The 15770-nt window shown below is 38.5% G+C and overlaps 1 protein-coding gene across 5 annotated transcripts in view; it reads right to left on the bottom strand.

Annotated features, from left to right (window-relative positions):
• Positions 1–15770, bottom strand: part of LOC121516250 (phospholipid-transporting ATPase IA) — a 215726-nt gene that overhangs the window by 173208 nt on the left and 26748 nt on the right. For all 5 annotated transcript variants that reach the window (XM_041797431.1, XM_041797433.1, XM_041797432.1 and 2 more), the window contains exon 2: positions 6675–6789. In XM_041797431.1, coding sequence (XP_041653365.1) covers positions 6675–6789 — 115 coding nt within the window. The remainder of the gene's footprint in view (positions 1–6674; positions 6790–15770) is intronic.

The following is a 15770-nucleotide window of genomic DNA, read 5'->3' as shown; positions in this document are numbered from 1 at the left end:
TCAAAAGAACAACAAAGAACAGCAGTGAGTTGTTTTCTTTTCAAAAACGACAAAAGTCGAGTACTGACATGTCTATAGTCGCCATGTTTCGTTTAACTGACTAGTCTAAAGAAGAGAAAATCCTTAGAGAACAGTCGAATTCCTCACAGGGTCGTTGTGTCAGCAGGTGATGCGAGCCTGACACACTCCCTGCAGTGTGGCTAACATTAGCAGCTAGCTCTGACAGCCTTTGTTCCTCTTTGCAGATTAATATCTTTCATGTGTGGCCTCTTTTCACTTTGCTTGAGTAGTTATACGTTAGTTAAACCCTCCACAGTCCACATACCACTTTATTTCAGGATTTCAAGCCTGTGTTTATAAAAAAAAGATAGGTAATTAGTAACCAAGTCGTAAATCACACAACAGCTAATTTGACCAAAAACTTAACTGTTTAACCCCGTGCATGCCTACTCCTCAATGTCTCATTTACATTTAAAAGCTCACAGACAGCTCAGGCCCTGTCCACATGGAGACAAAAACGATATATTTTGCTGTTTCGGTTTGAAAAAGTTTCCCGTAAAGACGGGATCATTTCAGGAAAGATCCACGTAAGCACGGAACCACTAAAACAACTGAAAACGCTGTAGTGCGTATGCCAAGCCTGTACGTGGTGCTGTAACGCTGCCACGGAAATGGACCAAAGGAGAGAAGAAGATCACAGAAAACTGACACAAACTTTCTTCTGTTTGCCCTTCTGGGTGTTCTCCGTGTTGGATTTAAGATCATATGGTGTGCGTGTTTTGCGGTGGTAGTAAAGGAGCATCAGATTTTGCTGTAAAAGCCATAACAAGCTCGGTAGCTTCTGCAGCGCGAACACAACCCTGTAGTCCACCATTGTTGTTTTGGCTGGACCCGCACAGGAGTGTTAAGAGCGCTACGCTATGTGTGACGTAATCGTTTCAAGAAAGATGCGGTTGGCCGTCCACACGGAGATGAAATGGTAGTGGTTTACGGATTTCTGCACTTTGGGACCCGTTTTCAAGAAGTATCGTTTACAGTCACCCTAAACGCTGTTTCCTTGTGGATGAAACATCGATCCGACAAAATTTGTTTGCATATACTCCTTAATTTGTCTCCGTGTGGACAGGGCCTCAGTGAACAGGTCAGAGGTCATCTGAACCTTGTGTTATCAAACATTTACCTTTTCACTGTCCACCTCTTTCATTACTATCCATTCCAAGTTCTTTTTTTCATGGCCAAGTTCATGTCAGGATCTTCAATCCACCCAACGTTCCTTATTTCTTTCAAAATAAAAGCAGGTCTGTATCCAGTCAGGAAGTAAGCTATCCTTAATCTAACACAGAACACAAATCAAAAATGAAACAAAAAAAGTTCAAATGCAAAATAGCAGAATTTCAATTCAGGGGAGAAAAATCCCAATTGAAAATTCTAATTGTTTGACAGCCCCAATGATAATACAAGTTTCCATCCATGCATTTTTGAGGCACTCTCGCCTACACCTACAGCCAATTTTAGAGTCACCAATTAACTAACAAGCATGTCTTTGGTGGTGGGAGGAAGCCAGAGCCCCAAAGAGAACCCATGCATGCACAGGGAAATGCAAACTGCACAGAAAGGTCCTGACCGGGATGAGAACCAGGAACGTTGTTGCTGTGAGGCAACAGAGCTGACCCCTGCGCCACCATGCAGCCCTAATATAAGTCCCTTCACATGAAATTGTTATTATAAAAGACAACTGCAAACACAACCTGCAGAGAGCTGACCAACTGGTTATACAAGTAACCTGTATGGATGAATGACCAAGTGTTTCATGTCCTTCTAAGCTAGCGTGTACCTCTGATGCTGCTGTTAGCATTGATGTTAAAGTGTTGCTATAAGGTGTAGGTCATGCCAGTTTAAACTTTAATAATGGGGGGTGTTAAGATGAAAGTTTAAATTCTGTCATGTCTATGGAACATTTTCTGTATTCAGTTATTGTTTTTCTACATGTCATGCCTTGTCAATGCATCTCTCAGCTGTTCTTTATCCTTCACACGAAACACGTAACAGCAGCGTCTGACGGATCTACAGCAGTAAAAGGTTTGCACCACCACTCCTATTTGCCATAGGATAACTTGTCAACATCTCCGAGATAAGTTGTCTGTACATTACAACCAGATACCTGGTAGCAACCAGTTCAGCTGAATAAACAATCCTCATGCATAATAGTGAAAACAGAGAGGCTCTTTGTTATGAATAAGCAGGAGGGAGCTGTGTGTACACAGCACTGCAGGTAAAGATGCTGCAGAGAGGGAATGAGAGGGAGTGGAACCTGTGTGGGGCTTTCTATCAGCTTGTAAGATTAGATTCACCATTTATCACAGACCCAGCTCCTGTACGAGTCTCCACAGGTCACTTTGAGACAGCCACCAATCCTCTTGAACAAATTAGATCTTTAGAGCAGCCTGATGTGCCTTAGAGCCCCCAGGTGATGTTTGGGGACATTTGGAGCTCAGAAAACTACAAGGACAAAGAAGAGCTTGACAAAATACATCCTATAAAGGGGAGCTGTCACTGTAGAATGTGGATTTTGACAATATTTACAAAATAACTTATGCAGATAGATACAATATCAATGCCAGTATTTAAATGTAGCCCAAACCTAAAACTTCTGTCTCTAAAACACAAAATTTAAAGAATGAGGATGAACAAATTCACACATATCAGTCATTTAAACAGGCTTTAAAGAGTGAGCAATGATGATGAATGAAGACAGACTTCAGATGACGCTGGTCTGTTGGTCTAGCCTTAAAGAGGCCAAAAGAGAGTCCTGATCAGGGCAAGATGGTGTCTGGTTCGCCACTTGGCTCTGCCAGTGTTTGTGTGTTTCATGGTGATTTTAAGCTGTTTTCTGTGGGCGGTCCTAAACTCTGGAACGCTCTGCCCACCCACGTCCGATCAGCCCCCACAGTGGAGTGTTTTAAGTCTCGTCTTTAGACCCATTTTAATTCTTTAGCTTTCAACACCACTTGAGTTGTGTGGTCTCCTGTGTCTCTTCATTATTTTTTTTATTTCTATTGTTTTTATCTTTTTTTTAATATATATATTTTGTATTTATATTTATTGTTTTAAGCTACTATCTATTGTTTTAGTATAGTCTCTTGGTTTAACTGGTTTTATTTTGAGCACTGGTAGAACAATTGTTTTGTTTTTAAATGTTGTTTTGTGAAGCATTTTGGAAATGTTCAGTTTATAAAATGTGCAATATAAATAAAGTGGACTGGATTGGATTGGATCTTAAACAGGATGTTTTCAGTGGACAACTCCAGACAGGGGGTAGAAAGTGATTCTGCATAGAGAAACACTGTCAAAATAAAGCTTTTTGTGCTTTTTATGACTGTGCTAAATGTTTTTAAAGCTCAGAGAAACATCAGCAATCAAACACCTCCGTCTAAAGCCTGGACGAGTGAAATCACACGCTGCTTAATGCGATAATTTGGCTCAGCTCAGAAATAAGAGCCAGTCTTTTGGCTTCCAAACAGTTCTTCATTTTGCACCACTTTGGTGTTTTAAAGGTGAATTAAATAAAGACAAAAATGCAGACAACTCAAACAGGACCTAACTACTGTGGTGCACATTAAAGAGCCACTGTGACGAACAGGCTTGTTCATGTATAGCACATCATTACCCGGTCATTTACCTCAAAAGGTTTATTTTGTTAATAGATTATCAGTGTTTCCTCTAAAAGCATGTTTATGGCAAAACAGGGGTGACAAAAGTGACTAGAATGGCCATCTGAGGCAGCAGACCTACGCCTAAGCAGCCCCACCAAGGAACTTACGCTCCCATTGATTACTACAGTGTTCAAAATTTTGAAGTCCAAAAAAAACCCCGAACGGGTGCGCGGTTCATCACCAAAATCTAATCAATTCTTCCCTGTCACTATCCCAATTTTCTCTGAAAGTTTGGTGAAGATCCGACTTTCCGTTCTCAAGTTATCTTGTACACATACAAACAAAGAAACAAAGATATGGAACCCTTTACATAACCCCCTGCCGACTTCATCGGCGTGGGTAATAAAGGTACTCAGCTAGCCTCTTAGCTCAGTCCAAGACTCTTGTCTCCCTTCATCTGTCTGGGTGTGTAGTTGGAGGTCTGCAGGACAGAGTCATTTGTGATACTGCTTAACTCCATGCCAGATAAATTTGTTCAACTGTTGGGGGAAAATCCCTTCAAATAAGTAGAGGGATTGTTCTCCGTGGATGTAGACGTTTTCTGATGATAACTTTGGCGTACAGGTCAATTAAGAGCTTTAATGTACTAACTTCTCTCTATTCCCATACATCCTTCATGGCTGTTCTTCACTTCCTGCCCTAAATCTAACATTTGTGCATCATTATTATCACATGACAGTAAACAAACAATGAGGCTAAAATGTAAAACAACTACCAGGCTGTCTACTCTTAGCCTCTCTTTGCCCAGGACACATTTGGTGTTTTATACTATAAAAGGGTGTGCATGTATGTTTATCGGTTTGGAATTAGCAGAGCATACATCCCTAAAATTCAGAATCTTTAATCTTGCAGTCAAATAATTCAAGGTATCAAACTGCAGTGAAACTGATACTCTGCAATTTTTTAAACTGCTCACGTCTATGTTTTTAAAATCATATTAATACATGAAGCTGACCTAACAAATAGGAAAACTATAGGCACAGTCGCATTTCTCATTTATTATTCCTGTTCAGTGTATAGCTGTCTGGGTAAGCACATACACATCTCAAGCTGCTCATGCAGCAGGAATGCTAACGGTAATATTCCTTGACAGAGGACGGCCTGACCCAACCAGCCTGACCTTTAATGCTAAAAGCACTGCACTCCTCCAAGAGGAACTACAGGATAAAAAGGGCCAGGCTGGCAGATCTGGACTAAAGCACCGCTGCTGAAACAATTCTTGCAGGTAACTCTTAATTTCCATACGGCTGAGGGTGCAGTCATGGCGGTTACCTGGGTTAAAACCACACAAAACTCACGGTTTCCACTAAACAGTCAGTTTAAGAATACAGGATTATCTGTAGGTCAGCCTGCTTTACACATGGGCCAAAGAGGGCCAGTGTTTCTCAGTCACCTTTATGGACAGTGCTTTCATTGAAAAATATGTTTTTTTTTTAAGTTTTAAAGCTTAAGGATTCTCAATTCTCTGCATTGGTCTCATTTAAGTAAGAGTTTCATGCATGCTAAGTTTGTTTTATTTCCACCTGTGACTTGGAGGTTAATGTAGGGTTAAAAGGGCAGCATAGTGAGGTAAACTGTGAAAACTACTTATAAAATAGTTGGCAGACATTGCTTAGTTAATGTTTAAGTGAATATTTTGATGACTTCTGCAGTAATCCCCACAGAGGTCCTATTCCAGTGATAACGCGTGGCTCTGGAGGATTTGTGGCTCTTTAATGTCTTAAGTTGAAATATTTTTTCCCCTGAAAGCCTTAAATAAAGGGAAAGTCTGACCTCAGAAATTATCCATTGCAAGTCACAGTTTGTTTCTCACACTTATACAGTTGGCTTTAATTGTCAACTTTTAAACTTATTTGCAGTTTTCTGCCACTTTTAATCAATTTTTACTGCTTTATTTCCACTTTTGTCAGTTTTTTTTGCCACTTATTGACTCTTTTATCCTGCTTTTTACTATTTGCATTTTCTCTCCATTTTTGCCACTTTTCACCTGTTTAAGCAGCCTTTTGCCATTAAATGCCACTTGTTTCCCAACTTTATGCCACTCTTTGCTGTTTTGTTGCACATTCTACCACTATTTGCTGCCTTTGCTCCTTTTTAGTCACTTTCCACTCATTTTGTCATGTTTTTATCACTTTTTGACGATTTTTGCCACCTGTAACACATCTTTTGCCCCTTCTCACCCATATTTTGCCACTTTCTACCCTTTTTTGCCACATTTTCTCCCCCATTTTTGTCCCTTTTCACCCAGTATTTGGCATTTTATGCCGATTTTTCCTCTTTTCACCCTTTCTTGCTGCTTTTTGACCATTTTGCCACCTTTAACTTATTTTTATTGCCACTTTAACCTATTTTTGCCACTTTTCACCACTTAGATTGTGGCTCTTGCAAAGGTATTTTTCAACAATTTGGCTCTTTGGTTGAGCAGGGTTGAGTAACACTGATCTATTCTATCCTCTTTTGTTTGCCACATAAAAAAATCTCCAAAAATCAGAACATCCTGATTTAAAGAGGTGCAAGAAACAGAGTACGCCTACGCATCTTTGTTTTGAAGTTGTGGCCACACAGACCACCACTGAACACGATCCTGCAGCTCTGCTGCTGCCTAGGTGCTGCTGCATGGACGATCTAGTGCCGCCATAAATGTGGGCCACACTAACTTTACTATGAGGGCAGGCAGTGTGGACAGGTGACAGCTGATTGATTTGCAATTCAAGTATCGGGTTAACCTACCACCCAAGCAGAGGAAATGCCACTAAAAAGGGTTACTGTTGCTTTAAAACCTGACACGCCAGACTGGCGGTTTAAGGTATCTGTGGTATGAGACACACTTCAAATTCATCTGGGCAGCACCATGTTAACGCTGCTGGACTACCACTCTGTCTGCCACTTAATAAGAGCCATTAGAGCAAAAAATATAGATTTCCTCCAGAAGAATAACATTTTTTATTCATTTCTCCTTACCTGACCCGATTGCTGCAGAACTTGGTGAACTGCGGCTGATTGAGGTATATCAGTCGGGCATCTTCTTGGTCAGCTAAGGACGTCTTTTCTGATGTGTCCTCTGTCTTTTCATATCCTGCAGAGTGGGAGGAAAACACAATGTATGAGAGAGAAAATCTGCTGCTTTGAGCACACATAGAAGGAAGATGAAAAGCTGTTTTGAAGTTGTTGAGTTGGTTTGTGTCAAGAAGCCCCCAAAGGAGACAATAGAGTCTTAAAAGAGGAGAGGAAAGTCTTTTTTCACTCAGAGTTAAACTAGGAGACTGCGGCTGACCTTGAAGATCAGATATATATTACAGTGCTGTGAAAAAGTATTCCTCCCGTTCCTGGTTTCTTATTTTTTAGCATATTTGCTGCACTTAAATGTTTCAGTTCATCAAACAAAATTCAATATTAGACATAGAGAACCTGAAATTTACCTGACCCTATGTGAATAAAGTCCTGTTATCATGAATTGACTGTGATTAACCACAGTTAACCAACACAGAAATCCCTTAAATAGAAGCTGTCAGACAAAGTGAAGTAGGCTAAAAGACCTCCAACATATCATGGCGTCATGCAAAGAGATTTAAGAACAGATGAGAAACAAAGTCACCAACATCTATCAGTCTGGGAGAGGTTACAAAGACATTTTCAAGGCTTTGGGACTCCAGACAACCACAGTGAGAGCCATTATCCACAAACTGGGAAAACTTAAAACAGTGGTGAACCTTCCCAGGAGTGGCCGGCCTACCAAAATGACTCCAAGCGTGCATGGACGACTCATCCAGGGGGTCTCAGAAGAACCCAGAACAACATCTAAAGACCTGCAGGCCTCACTGACTCAATTAAGGTCAGAGTTCATGATTCAACAATCAGAAAGAGACTGGGCAAAAATGGCATCATGGGAGAGTTCCAACGCCATCTGGAGTAAAACTAACACAGCATTTGATAAAAAGAACATCAGACCAACAGTCAAACATGGTGGTGGTAGTGGGATGGTCTGGGACCTCAAGCTCAAGCTTGAATGGTTTAGGAAAACAAAATGAAGGTTTTGAAGTGGTCTAGTCTAGGGCTGAACGATATGGGAAAGTAATCTAATTGCAATTTTTTCTTCAATATTGCAATTGTGATTTGATATGCAATTATTCCTTAAGTTCCTCATCTTATATATTTTCCAACAAACATAAGCAATAAATCATTCTATATCATAACCAAAGCAATATTAGATTAAACCAGTCAATGTAATGGGTTTCAAAAGATCTGCAAAGGCAGTTCAACACAGTAAATGTTTTTATTTTTCTCTATAATGTAATACACAATGTATCTGTCCCAGTCGTTACAGCCTACGCGGAGCATTGGGAAGACACTGTCTGTAATTATCAGTGTGCCTCAGATCAGGAGCCACACTCTGATAGCAGTGTAATGCTCAAATCATTATCTTAATGGAGTGAGAAGGTGCTGTAGAAAATAGAACAGTGGGATTGCCAAATGACATGTCACTGACAATACGTCTCTTATTATTCTCTTCACAGTGAAATGCCGGCTTGAAGAGAAACCCTGTTATATAATAAAACAGGGAATCACCTGCAGAGTGTGAACAGCCTGATTCACACACAGGAACCTGCACTTCTGATAAGCTGTCTGTGGACAAATCAACACCGATCCTGACAAGAGCTTCCTCAGCTTCAGTGATTCTGACAAACAATATGTTTCCATCCAACCCCAGCCAAGTTAAAGAAGAATCCACACCCAAAGCAGCCAGTAGACGTCCATGGTCTGATTACGTAAAGAGACATTTCAAAGCTCACATTTCAGCAGCAGCCTCTGAAAATGTTCCTGGAAATGTGTTGTGATTAGAGCTGGGAATTTCCTGCCAAGAGTTACATCCTGCTAGCCAGAGTAGTTAGGACTTATCTGTGTGGATCAGCTGTGTAATGACAGAGGTACTGTACATGTGAGGCTCTATTTTTGGAGATTTATTTGTTTTTTCTGCTCAGCTTAGCCTACAAACTGATACTCAGTCAATCTAGGTTTTAAACCTGAACTAGTGTGTAAAAGATTCTCACTAAAATACTAGCACTGGGCGAAAAACATGTCTAACTGGGACAATATACAAAACAAACTCTTCTTGTCTGGGTAACACTCGATCTCTAGAAGAGGCAGCACGGCTCTGCTCCCACCTACTTCAACCCAGTGGGCCGGAGCTCTGCTGGCTGAAGGAACAGATGAAAGAGCTGCATGTAGGCTGCAGGGATGCGTAGCGTGTAGCATACACTTCTCCTAGTATTTTAAAACCACACACAAATATTTGATTTCTTTGATTGGCAGGGTGCTTTGTGTGCGTCCTACTTTTCCTCCAGAGCAAAAGTCTCAAACATCTCAGTCACCTGTTACTCGTGTTAGCATGCAGGCTTTTCCATGATGCTGGCAGGAGCTGGGTTTAGAAAAAAGCCTCTAGCTTGGAGCAGCTTAAAGCGCTGTAGGGTGGAAAATAAACGCACAACAGAATCTCTGTAGGTCAGATAAAGTACAGGTTATCAGTAGGGCTGGGCAATTAATCACAAATTAGATTAAATCGCAATATGGCATGCTGCAATTTTCAAATCGCTGACAGTGCAATATTTCTTGAACCTGAAAAGTGTCAAAATACCAGCTTGATACAATCTTCTTCTCTTTTTGTATACTTTATATCAGTGTTACTCAGCCCTGCTCTACCTTTGCCAAGAGCCACAATCTAATAGGGGTGAGTATAGGCAAGAACCTCACGATACGATACGCATCACGATACTTTGGTCACGATACGATAGTATCACGATATGTATCAGGATATCACGATATTGTGATATATTGTGATATTCTACACAGTTAACTAAGAAAAATATCGCAATGATGTATATGTAAATTGCACAATACGTTGGTGGTGTTCCTGCTATATTTCACGGCAGCAAGACAGAGCTTGCAAACAGCATTTCCTTTCTTTAACTCGCTGTTTGTGCTCACACAAACGTGTGAGCAAGTCGTATTTTACTCAGCTAAAATATGAATTTTTATTTTTTACCAAAAAATCGTTATTAAGAGTTGAAGTATCGATATTGTATCGGATGTCAAAGTATCGCGATATATTGCCATATCGATATTTTTTCACAGCTCTACAATCTAAGTGCTGAAAAGCGGCAAAAATGGGTTAAGTAGCAAGTAAAAGGTGGGAAAAATGGTCAAAAGGCAAAAAAAATGGGTGAAAAGGGGCGAAAATTGGGAGGAACAGTGGAAAAATGGTCAGAAAATAGCATAAATGGGTGAGAAGTGACAAAAAATGAGTTACTGTTGGCATAAAATAGTACAAAAGTGGCAAAACTGTGGAGAAAAATGAGTAAATAGTGACTAAAATGGGCAAAAAGCAGTCAAGATTGGCTAAAATGGGAAAAAACTAGGAAAAAAAGTGGTATTTAATACCAATAAGTAGCTTAATTGGTGAAAATGCAGAGAAAAAGGGTGAAAAGGGGCAAAAATGGGATAAAAGGGCAAAAAAATGGGTAAAAAGTTGCAAAAAAGTGTCAAAATGGGTAAAAAAGTAGAGAAAAAGTGGTATTAAATGGCAAAAGATAGCCTTAAAAGGATAAAATGGGATAAAAATGGGAAGAGCTTAAATGGGGAACCTAAATAATCGCATTTCAAATTCCAATTGCAATATTGCAGGAAAAAATTGCAATTAGATTATTTTTGCACATCGTTCAGCCCTAGTTATCAGTCCAACAACTCCCACAAAAACATGGCTGTCTCCTCCTGTCCTGGCATTCCTCTACTCATCTGTGCTCTCTAAAATAGTGCTGCATGAATTGCTGATAATTTGGAATTGCAATTATAATGGATTATAGAAAAATTTGCAATTGTGATGGCGATATAATCCATAAATGATGTGACGAGTTGACTTATGTCCATTGAGGTCAGGCCCCCCCACCCCTCTCCGAGCAAACGTGACAAAGTTAATGTCAGTCATGATTCTTGTGAACAAGTTCCCTTCTTTTTGCTGCAACATTAAACCTCAAATTTTGAAGAAATAAAAACTACCACTGGTTTAAGCTAGCTTGTGCGATATATCGGTTTTATCGATTAATTGGAATTTTTTTTGTTAGGACGGATTAAAAAAATGAAAATCTAGATTTTCCGATATTCCTCCGCGCTCCTCTTTCTCTCCCCCTGGGGCTCCCGTAGTTTACACCCTCCCCCACAGAGACGCACAAACAACAGCATGGCTACTGACGCAAATGCTGAGTTTCCCATAAGAACTCTATATATTCGTCAGCTGTTTGGACCTGGTTCGGGTTTGCAGCTCCGGACCATGAACACACTACAGCACGCTGCAATATTTGTTTAAAAGCTGTGGCAACTAAAGGAAGCAGCACAGCAAACGTGTGTCAACATCTCACTCAACTGTCGACTCACCTCACCTCAGCATTACAGAAGTGAAACCTAAAACTATAAAAAATATATAAAAAAACTTTTTTTATGTTATGCCCAGACATGAACTCTGTATGCCATCACAGGTTTCTGCAAATAACTGCAGCCTTTTGTGTTGATGTTAACTCTCCTTGCAGTAAAAAGGAGCATTTTTGAGACCAAAGTACAGCTTACTGTTACCAAGAGGAAAATCTAGTTAGTATTTGTTACATTTAATTAACAAAATAAAAGAAAAACATGCCTTTACTTTTTTTGGTCATTTGTGTGTTTTTTAAACAAGGATAAGAAAAATTGTTTAAAATCGTAAATCTAATTTTTTCTTTTTTTTTTTTTTAAGAAAATTGGGGATTAGATTTTTTGGCCAAATCACCCATGCCTAGTTTAAACTGAGCTTTAAAAGTCTGACTCTCTTCAAATGAACAGTTCCCTGAAAATAAAAAAATGTGATAAAACAGTGTGATAAAAGTTGACTTTAGATAGATTTTTACCCTTAGAATTTTATGAAAAACCCAATAAACAGTTTATTCAAATCACCAAACTGGTGTAATTTAAGGTTGAATTAAACTTTATACAGCTACCTAAAGGACCTTTCAAAATACCGCAATATATATCGTGTACCAGGATATAACAAAAATATATTGAAAATAAATTCTAGGCTCTACCGCCCAGCCCCAGTGGGAATCCTCTCTTGCCCTCTAAGAGGAGTTCTCTGCAGCTGCGTGACGTCATGTGCAAAAAACTTCTACAAAAACTGACTGCAACTGTTTAGATTAATTATTCAACATTAATTTAAACCAACATTGATTTTTGACAGCAATTTGTTGGATAAGAGGTTCAAAACCACTGCAATAAGACGATCAAAGAGTTGCATTTTGTATCACATTTATTTTTGCATACTAAAGCATAAAAAATAGACTCAAAGTCCCAAATAATTCAATCATGTTTCCAAAACTCAAAAGTCAGTTACCTTTATTTAAGCCTATTGAAACTCGCTGCATTTATTTGATCAACTTCCCTTATTTTTTCATATTTCAATATATATTACAGAAATAAATGATCTAGCAAACAAAGTTCCTGCGGTTCACATTTCCCTTTCCTGGTGTTTTAATTGATATGTCTAAATTAGCGCTGCCAAGAGAGCACTACCATAAAACTCCAAAGTCAACAGTATTCCCAGACTCTCAGGTTGCGTTCATGTGACCCGCTGGGTTTAAGGTGGCATTCTTTTGCGTGCTGTAGTAGCGGCGTCTAGTGCTATGAGGTCAGGGCAGGCCTAGCATAGCTTCCACATCTATAGATAAACTTTAAAAACAGAGAGACGGTCTGAGGAATGAAGGGAAGGGGGGGGCATCAACAACAACAAAATGCCGTGTCAGAGGTACGGTAACCAGAGCTCCTGTCGGATATGCCCCAGTTGCAGCCTGCCCCCTCTTCCACTATCTGCATGCAGCATTTCTTCTGCATCATGTCAAGAGGAAACAGAAGGAGGCTGACACGCTCTTCAAAGTCACACTGTCAACTTTCTCTGCTCTCTTATTCTCACCTTACTCTTAGCACTTTCTCACTCATGTTTCACTTGAATCTTGCATTACAGCTCGTGTTATTTTAATGATCCACTTGGCTTCAGAGCAAACTTTTCTTCCTCCTACTATCATCTCCTCATAGTCGGCCTCCTTAACATGTGCTCCAGGGCTAAAAATAACAAGCCACCACGTAGTCATTAAGTCACTGGGGGGGGGGGGTCATGGGTTGGCTTTCCCTGCTCTGTTATGCAGGACGTCACAGCAGCATAGGGGCTTTATTGGATTAGAGTGGTGGCAAAAGGGTGTGTGGATCCAGGCAGCAACTGGAGATTAGACAGTGGTGCCTACTGCTTAAGCAGGAAACTTCCTACTGAGAAGCCTGTGATTATCACATACTGTTTAGGTCCACAATAGGATGTAGTAAACACATTCCTGGAAAGACAAGAAAGAGCTTGGCAATTTTGGAAGTTAGATAGACTTAGAATAATTAGCCAAGGTTGCATGGTGACCACTTTGAAAACCGGCTTTCAAAAACATGCAGACAGGTGTTTCATCTTCTGCTTATAAAGGGAAACTGAATTATTTAACAGCAGCATCTTAATTGGATCTAAATTTGGCCCTGGGAGGAGAATAAAAGGTACTTCCAGGTCAGGTGAGGGTTTACGGAAATATGACCTCATAAATCTATGCCAGGGGTGTCAAACTCGAGGCCCGGGGACCAAATCCGGCCCATGGTTCAGTTATGCCTGGCCCACCAGATCATATCATATTTTATTATAACTGGCCCACCAGTATGAGGTCTGCAGATTTCCTCCAGTATAACAATGTAAAATGAACCTTGATGATTGAAAATATCCCTGTTAAGTCAGAAGAATTAGAAATAGTAAAGAGTTCAAATAATCTGATAAAAAGTCAGGAATGTGGGAGAAGAAATTTGAGCTTTCATTTCGTTTTGCATCTCACAGTTATGACTTAAAAGTTTAGTTTTGGCTTTTTATCATATTTTGACCTTGTCAAATCATGATTTTGACTTTTATCTCATATTTTGATTATTAAGATTCACAATTTTAATTTTTGACTAATATTTTGACATTTCAAACTCATGAAATTGAATTTTATCTTACATTTTGACACTTTCAAATCCTAACTTTGAATTTTAATCTCAAACATTAACCTTTCTGTTTAAAAGCTCACCTTTAAAACTTTAAAACTCAAAATTTTTCAATTTTATCACATATTTCAACAGTGAAAACTCTTGGTTTAGAATTTTATCTCATATTTTCACCTTTTAAACTGTTGATTTAGAATTGTTTCTCATATCTTGATATTTTCAACTCCTAAATATAAGTTCTAATCTCAAATACTGATCTTTTCAATTCAAAATTTTCATTTTTTTATTCCATCTTTTGACCTTTCAAACTCATGGTTTTGACTTTTATCTCATATTTTAATTATTTAGATTCAGAATTTTAATTTTTAAGTCACATTTTGACATTTCACACTCATGAAATTGAATTTTATCTTACATTTTGACATTTTAAACTCCTTACTTTGAATTTTAATCGCAAACATTATCCTTTTCTATTTAAAATCTTACATTTTTAGCTCATCTTTGGACCTTTTAAACTCAATATTTTGGTTTTATCTCATATTTTAACAACGAAAACTCTTGATTTTGAACTTTATCTCATATTTTTACCTTCTAAACTCTTGATATTGAATTTTTTCTCGTATCTTGATATTTTCAACTCCTAAATATAAGTTCTAATCCCAAATATTGATCTTTTCAATTCAAAATTTTCATTTTTTTAATCCCATCTTTTGACCATTAAAACTCATGGTTATGAATTTTATTTTGTATTTTGACATTTGAACTCATAATTTGGACTTTTATCTCATATTTTGAACATTTAGATTCACAATTTTAATTTTTTAGTCATATTTTGACATTTTAAACTCATGAAACTGAATTCTATCTTACATTTTGACATTTTCAACTCCTAACTTTGAATTTTAATCATAAACATGAACCATTTCTATTTAAAATCTTACATTTTTAGCTCCTCTTTGGAACTTTAAAACTCAATATTTTTAATTTTATCTCACATTTTAACATTGAAAACTCTTGATTTAGAATTTTTTTCTCATATCTTGATATTTTCGACTCCTAAATAAAAGTTTTAATCTCAAATATTGATCTTTTCAATTCAAAATTTTAATTCTTTTTATCCCAATTTTATCTTATACTTTGACATTTAGAACTCATAATTTTGAGTTTTATCTCTTACTTTGACTTGTTTAAACTCATTAAATTTGTTTCTTGAGTAATTTAACTTTTAAAGATTATTATTTTAACTTTTGACTTTTTAAAAATCTCAATCATTTATCATCTATGTTACATTTTTTTTTTTCCCTGTAATTAGTTTCCGGTGAAGATGAGGTGGACAGTTTATGGAAAACTTTTACCCAGTTAGGCCCTCAGGTTAGACCCAAATTCAGAATACGGCCCCTGCTGTAACTGAGTCTGATCGAAAGCATTTTTATGCTGTTAGATGACAGAGTATTCCCTGAAACTGAATGCACATCATCCCTTTGTTGGAGGTTATTTCCTTCCTCTTTGCATGTTGCATGGCCAAACTTCAGACTCTGCAGCCAAAATCTTACCAGGCAACACCTGGAGAACAGGTGGTTAGAAAAGAGCAACAACACTGAGCAAAGGTGAGGGAAAGGTCAACGACTTAACAGCTGCCTCACTGACGCTCGTCTGGAAGTGAAAACCATCAAATGGACTCCAGATTATACAGTATCAATATCTGAGAAACAGAATGCAATCCAGGGATGTAAAATGGTTTTCCCAGGGATGCCCCAGTGGCCTCTGAGCCAAAGCACCTGCCATGACTCACACCATCACAGTTTTGTGTTTGGCAGGGATTTTTGCTGCATATCAATCCTGGTTTCTCTGCCTGTTTCCTGTTATCGCTCTGCTGCAGGTTGTTAAATGGCACTATATGATGCCAAAACAAGATTTCTGCTAAAAAGGTGCCTTACATGTCAAAAGAAAGTGATTTAAGTTCCAATCTGGCACACAAGGACA

Source organism: Cheilinus undulatus, linkage group 10, assembly GCF_018320785.1.
Source record: "Cheilinus undulatus linkage group 10, ASM1832078v1, whole genome shotgun sequence".
Lineage (NCBI taxonomy): Eukaryota > Metazoa > Chordata > Actinopteri > Labriformes > Labridae > Cheilinus > Cheilinus undulatus.
The sequence above is the reverse complement of the archived record's forward strand: the minus strand, read 5'-3'. Positions and strand labels throughout refer to the sequence as shown.